This window comes from Aegilops tauschii, chromosome 5 (assembly GCF_002575655.3).
Source record: "Aegilops tauschii subsp. strangulata cultivar AL8/78 chromosome 5, Aet v6.0, whole genome shotgun sequence".
In the NCBI taxonomy this organism is placed as follows: domain Eukaryota; kingdom Viridiplantae; phylum Streptophyta; class Magnoliopsida; order Poales; family Poaceae; genus Aegilops; species Aegilops tauschii.
The window spans coordinates 331,123,628-331,129,786 of record NC_053039.3 but is presented as its reverse complement, the minus strand read 5'-3'; the positions used below and the strand labels follow the sequence as shown (position 1 = coordinate 331,129,786).

The 6,159-nt window shown below is 52.1% G+C and overlaps 1 protein-coding gene across 1 annotated transcript; it reads left to right on the top strand.

Annotated features, from left to right (window-relative positions):
- Positions 1-1,413: 1,413 nt before the first annotated feature.
- Positions 1,414-3,605, top strand: LOC109778570 (probable xyloglucan endotransglucosylase/hydrolase protein 28). Its single transcript, XM_020337137.4, has 4 exons — positions 1,414-1,747; positions 1,944-2,044; positions 2,149-2,357; positions 2,792-3,605. The coding sequence occupies exons 1-4, from the start codon at positions 1,510-1,512 to the stop codon at positions 3,273-3,275; spliced, it is 1,032 nt and encodes a 343-aa protein (XP_020192726.1). The 5' UTR covers positions 1,414-1,509; the 3' UTR covers positions 3,276-3,605.
- Positions 3,606-6,159: the final 2,554 nt, after the last annotated feature.

Genomic DNA, 6,159 nt, shown 5'->3' with positions numbered 1-6,159 from the left:
CCTGGAACGAGTGATCCCTATCGGAGTGTCTCAGTGGTCCTCGCGTACAGTACTAATGATGCCAGTATATACATGAAAAAAAGTTGTACTCCGAAATGCTGTTATGGAGGACGAGCTCCATGAAGTTGTTTTGTTGAAAAATTAGGAAATTATTTTTTGAAGTTCTACTATTTTGTTAAAAAAATAACGCATGTTCATGCGGGTGTATACTACAGGTGAGCAAAGTTTTGAGATGACATACATTAAGGTGAGAACTACTCAAAAAAGGAAAAATCATGATTTTGAAAACGGTGAACATATATGCACTGTTTTTTCTTGCGGGTAACAATATATGAACTGTTCACTATATATGGACTGTTTTTTTTTCTGTGCTATGCTATCCAGTAGATGGACCGACCAAGAACCTAATTTTGCGCATCATTTCTTTTGTTTCTCTTTTTCAGAAGGAAGCTAAGAAGAGAGGCAAGAACTAGTTTTTTTGAACTTCTTAAGGTATGTACTTTCTATGGTCCATGCAGTATGTTCTATGAAGTTCTATGTAGGTTTATTTATACAAAACTTAGACTTAATTGAGAATTTTAGCATGTTTTTAAGACCATATTGATTTATTTTTATGTGATATTGGTAATTAATTCGATCGTTCATATGTCATATTTCTTATCAAATTTATTTTCTTTAAGGCGGACCACCATGTTCTCAAATGCAGAAAATAAATTTCGGCGCGTACTTGTAGTTGACCCTGTAGCGGCCGCCGAGGGTGGCCCAGGCGGAGCCCTGCCACTGTGCATACATGTAAAAGGCATCCATATTAACGTGTTTGATTTTTCTCAGAAATTTTTTAAACCAGACGCGAAGTTTAAAAAAATAATAAAAACGACTTCCATCGCTCCATCGATCGTCCTCCAAAATGCCCTAGGTAGTAGTACTCCTACTACCACTACGATTTTCATTTCTTTTTAGTACTCCCTTCATTTTTTTTAATCCGCATATAAGATTTGGTCAAAATCAAACTTTGTAAAGTTTAACTAACTTTATAGAAAAAATATTAACATCTCCAATACTAAAGTTATATGTTATGAAAATTAATTTCATCATGCATCTAATATTATTGATTTCATAGTGTGGATGATGATATCTTTTCCTATAAAGCTAGTTAAATTTTATAAAGTTTGATTTTGACCAAATCTTTTATGCAAACTAAAAAGAAACGGAGGGAGTACTTATTAATTAGTATAATAAAGAAAGATGACATGCAATTTTGCGACCTTGGTGTGCGCGCAGTAGGGGCCCGCCCTGCCAGGAATCCAAGACACCGGACGCTGGGCCCGAACACGAGGACTAATTCAAATCGCCGAACAAAACTGTAGCAGCTCACGGCCCGAGAAAAAGGCGCTCACACAACTGGAGAGAGAGAGGGAGAGAGAGAGCCCATCACAATAAAATCGCACCTATCACGGCAGCGTTGCGCAGAGGCAGAGCCGAGCTCAGAGTGGAGAGAGAGGTGTGGAGATGGCGTCCAGCTCATCGTGTCCTCCTCCGTCGCCGCGGCTCTCCCACCTCCTCCCCGTCCTCGTCGCCGCGGTCGTCCTGCTCGGCCGCGGCGGCGAGGCCAGGCAGCCGGCGCCGCTCCACGGCGTCGTGCGGTCCATGGCCTTCGACGAGGGCTACACCCAGCTCTTCGGCAGCGGCAACCTCGCGCTCCGCCGCGAGGGCAAGCGCGTCCACCTCGCCCTCGACGAGTCCACCGGTGAGTGCTGCCCGGCTTTAGCGGCCGCGTTTATGCGATTCCGACGTAATATGCGGGTGCGCATTGCACTTCTTTGCTTCACGAACGGGTCCCTCCTCTTCGGTCTCCTAAGGCAGAAGGAGGGCGGTTTTGTGATTTTGCCAACTTCAGGGTGTTGTTCACAAGACGTGTCTTCGTCTTCCTCTTCCTTGTGCAGGCTCCGGGTTCGCCTCCCAGGACCTGTTCCTCCACGGCTTCTTCAGCGCCGCAGTGAAGCTCCCTGCCGACTATGCCGCCGGTGTCGTCGTTGCATTCTACGTACGTTCAGTCTTTCCTTGCTACTCTCCCCGCTGTGCATCTTACCACCAAATCAATGCTAATCCGAAGCTAAAGAAGGTGCTTGTTTGTGTTTTCGCATGCAGCTGTCGAACGCCGACGCGTACGAGAAGACCCACGACGAGCTGGACTTCGAGTTCCTGGGCAACGTGCGCGGGCGCGACTGGCGGGTGCAGACCAACGTGTACGGCAACGGCAGCACCGGCGCCGGCCGGGAGGAGCGCTACGACCTCCCCTTCGACCCCACGGACGACTTCCACCACTACTCCATCCTCTGGACCCAACACCGCATCATGTGAGCCAGCATCCCATTCTTCCCCATCAGCGTTCCACTGTTCATTCCTCTGCTTCTCTCATTTCCATCTGCTTGGCCTACTTCGGGTTCGGGGTGGAAGAAGCGCACCATAATAAATTTATGTAACTATGATGATATTCCTGGTGTGCATTTGGAAGTTGGATTCCTGAGCGCTCGTGGGGAGAGCCAGGCACAGACCTTTTTGGCGTTTTTCTTGCTCTGCCCGCTGCTTGTGTCACCACCCTTCTGACCTTGGCAAACTTGGGTCATTCCGAGATCTTTGCGCCTGTTTCAATGCGCATTGCCTGGATTCTTTTACCAAAAGAATCGATGACGTTTCTTTCTGCACATAAAGAAATATATAGAACAAAGCAATTTATAATTTGTGGTTTCTCTTTTTGTGAACTGCACTGACATTTGGGTGCTGGCTGCAGATTCTACGTGGATGAGACCCCGATGAGGGAGGTGGTGAGGACGGAGGCCATGGGCGCGGCGTTCCCCTCCAAGCCCATGTCCCTCTACGCCACCATCTGGGACGGTTCCGCCTGGGCCACCCTCGGCGGCCGCTACAGGGCCAACTACAAGTACGCGCCGTTCGTCGCCCAGTTCGGCGACCTCGTTCTCCAGGGCTGCCCCGTCAACCCCATCGACCACTCCGCGGCGGCGGCGTGCGGCACGCCCTGGTACGAGCCTGTCGCCGCCGCCTTGTCCGCCGAGCAGCGCGCGGCGATGTCGGGGTTCAGGCGCGGCCACATGTCCTACTCCTACTGCCACGACCGCCGCCGGTACCCCGTCGCCCTGTCAGAGTGCGACGCCGCCGCGCTCCCGCGCTTGTTCGGCCCGGACGGGATGAAGTACGGCGGCGACCGCCGGCACCGCCGCGGAGGGCGCGGCCACCGCTCCGACGTCGTCATGTGATCCCGCGCGGCCGGCGCGCCGACCCGTCGCGGCACGGCTCCGGCGTTCCGGCACCGAGGATGACACGGGATGTACAGAGGCGGGCGAGGCGGCGTACGTGCTTGCCAGGGTGACTGCGCGGTGCCGTGTGCGGTGGAAACCGGTCGGAATTTATTCCCCCATTGTTGTCACGAAGGTTTCGCCCGCGGCGGGTACGCGACTCACGCGCGCATTGTACTCCCGCCCTGCCCCATCCGCCATTCGGGGGCCAGTAGCTAGCTTAGCGTTTATTATTGTCTCCTTGGACCATCCGCGCCATTGATGATCAATTCAACGACGTTAAAATTCCGACTTGCTCCTAGTCCCATCACTGTGGCATGCATGTACATGGCCGCTCGTGTTGCAGTAGCAACCTCGTCGTAGGCTCGTAGCCGTAGCTTTCACGGGGGATAAAGACGAGGAGCTCGTGATCTCGCGCCATTTTCATCGGTGGAACGCACTGTTGGGCGCGGCGTAGGGAGGTACGACGCTGGGCTCCAGCGCCGGTGGCGGCACATGCATGGCGCGTCCGACGGGGGAGGCAAGCGTACCGGGTGGGTGGCCGGGTGGGCACGAGCCGCTGGTGCTGTCAGGGATTCCGGGGCAACGTTCACCGGCTAGGAAAGATTCTATAGCTACATGACGCTGTGCGTGCTCCTCGTTCATGTCAGACGCTGTGCCCGTGAGGGAGGGGAAGTTCGGTCGTTCGCGCGCTCGCGGCCGATAGAGGAAACTGGCCACTGCAGGCGAGGTACACGATTGTGTGGCTCCTGCGTGGACAGAACGCTGCTATGTACACGATTGCACGAACATAATTGGATCGACGGTCGGACCCACTTATCAGTGATTGTTCGTAGAATTTGGGATAAACTTGTGGTGTGTGAGAAGAAACGTGCTGGTGGTTCAGTAATAACAGTAGATAAATTCTGACACCGCTACAAAAACCTGCTGCAATCACGGGGTCGTCCTGCTAATGCATCCAAGGTTTGGTATTTCGGGACCCTAATCCTAGAGCGACCAGTTGCGGCAAGCTGTCCCCGTCACCAACCCCCGTCTCCCAAGTCCAACCATATGGCACCCACATGATCTGATGACCATAGGCATTGTTGCATTTGCACTAGCAGGAGGCAAGGCAAGGGCATCTCTGACTCAGTTGGCTACTCTATTATTCCGTGGTAGTAATTGAGTATGTATATTGATGATATTGCAGTCACACGGGCTGGTAGTAGCACGCAATCCAACTGACTGTCTACGCAGTGCGCGGGTTTTTATGAAGCAGCGTGATAAACTGCCGAGTTTGTTGCGTCAGGTTTAAATGTCCGGCCAGTTTGATTCCTTGAGATGCAGACCTCACCGCAGTGTTCGCAGTTATGCCGTGGATCAGAACTCCGGGGAAAATGTTGCACAAGTAGGGTTTTCTTCCTCTGAGGCGACTCGTCCTCTCAGAGTCCTATACCCGATCCCGGTGAATCTCGCAGGGGTATTCCCTGGGGCTACGACGTCTCGCTCGCGATGGCGTCCTCCTCGGATGCAAACTCAGCGACTAACGGCGACGGCGGCGGTGGTGGCGGCTTTGGCGGCGGCGGCAGAGCGGCCGCTGATCCCGATCTGGAGAATTTTTTCAACCAACTGGATCTCAATGAGGAAGAATTTGATGACGTGGAGATAGATGAAGAGGATCCGGAGATCAAAGAGCGTCCGTTGGTTAGCTCTAGCTAGGGTTCATACCGACAAAACTTTCTCTCCGTCAGCTTTCTACAAGGAGATGAGGGCGGCTTGGAACCCTGCGCAAGGTGTTAGATTCCGGCCGGTCGGGCCGAACAGATTCGTCGTCCAGGCCTCGTGCTTGGGGGACTGGGAACGGATCATGAAACAAGGGCCATGGTTATTCCGCAACATGGCGGTGCTGTTGTGCACGTATGATGGATTCAGTCGGGCTGAAGACGTGGTGTTTGATCACATGCCAATATGGCTTCAGATTCATAAGCACCCGGATCCCTATTGCAAGGAACACATTGTCAAGAAGCTGTTGAAGGGCGCTGGGGAGATCTTGGAGATGCGGCTGAATGGGAACACGAGAGGTGACTATGTGAGGGTTAGGGTGAATGACAACATCAAAAGCCCCCTTACTAAGTTTGTCAGTATTGTGCGAGCAAGGGAGTGACAGGTGTACCTTGTTCGATATGAAAAACTAGCTCGTTTCCGCAAGGTGTGTGGGCTGATAGGCCATGATCATAAGGAGTGTGGTCTAAGTATGCATGATAAGAAACATATGAAGTATGGGGACTGGTTGTATGTGGACGGGCCGTCTAGTCCAGAACAGGGCGCTGCTACAAGTAGGCAACCCGCCCCCCGTCCCTCGGGTAAGGCGGGGAGCCCGCCAACTCCTTCTGCTCCAAGGGAGGAGAGGACCGACCCGGAAACCCTAGACACGGCGACAAGCCCTCTGAAGCAGGTTGCACTAGAGTCTCCCACTTGCACTAGAGTCAATAATCTAGATTACACAGTAATGATTCTAACACCCATGGAGTCTTGGTCCTGATCATGTTTTGCTCGTGAGAGAGGCTTAGTCAACGGGTCTGCAACATTCAGATCCGTATGTATCTTGCAAATCTCTATGTCTCTCTCCTTGACTTGATCACGGATGGAATTGAAGCGTCTCTTGATGTGCTTGGTTCTCTTGTGAAATCTGGATTCTTTTGCCAAGGCAATGGCACCAGTATTGTCACAAAAGATTTTCATTGGACCCGATGCACTAGGTATGACACCTAGATCAGATATGAACTCCTTCATTCAGACTCCTTCATTTGCTGCTTCCGAAGCAGCTATGTACTCCGCTTCACAGGTAGATCCCGCCACGACGCTT

What these genes read in the sequence shown, in the direction of transcription:
- LOC109778570 (XM_020337137.4), top strand. Translation starts at nt 1,510, where the DNA reads ATGGCGTCCAGCTCATCGTGTCCTCCTCCGTCGCCGCGGCTCTCCCAC. An exon ending in CGCCCTCGACGAGTCCACCG is followed by an intron (nt 1,748 to 1,943) that starts GTGAGTGCTGCC and finishes TTCCTTGTGCAG; the next exon opens with GCTCCGGGTTCGCCTCCCAG. An exon ending in TGGACCCAACACCGCATCAT is followed by an intron (nt 2,358 to 2,791) that starts GTGAGCCAGCAT and finishes TGCTGGCTGCAG; the next exon opens with ATTCTACGTGGATGAGACCC.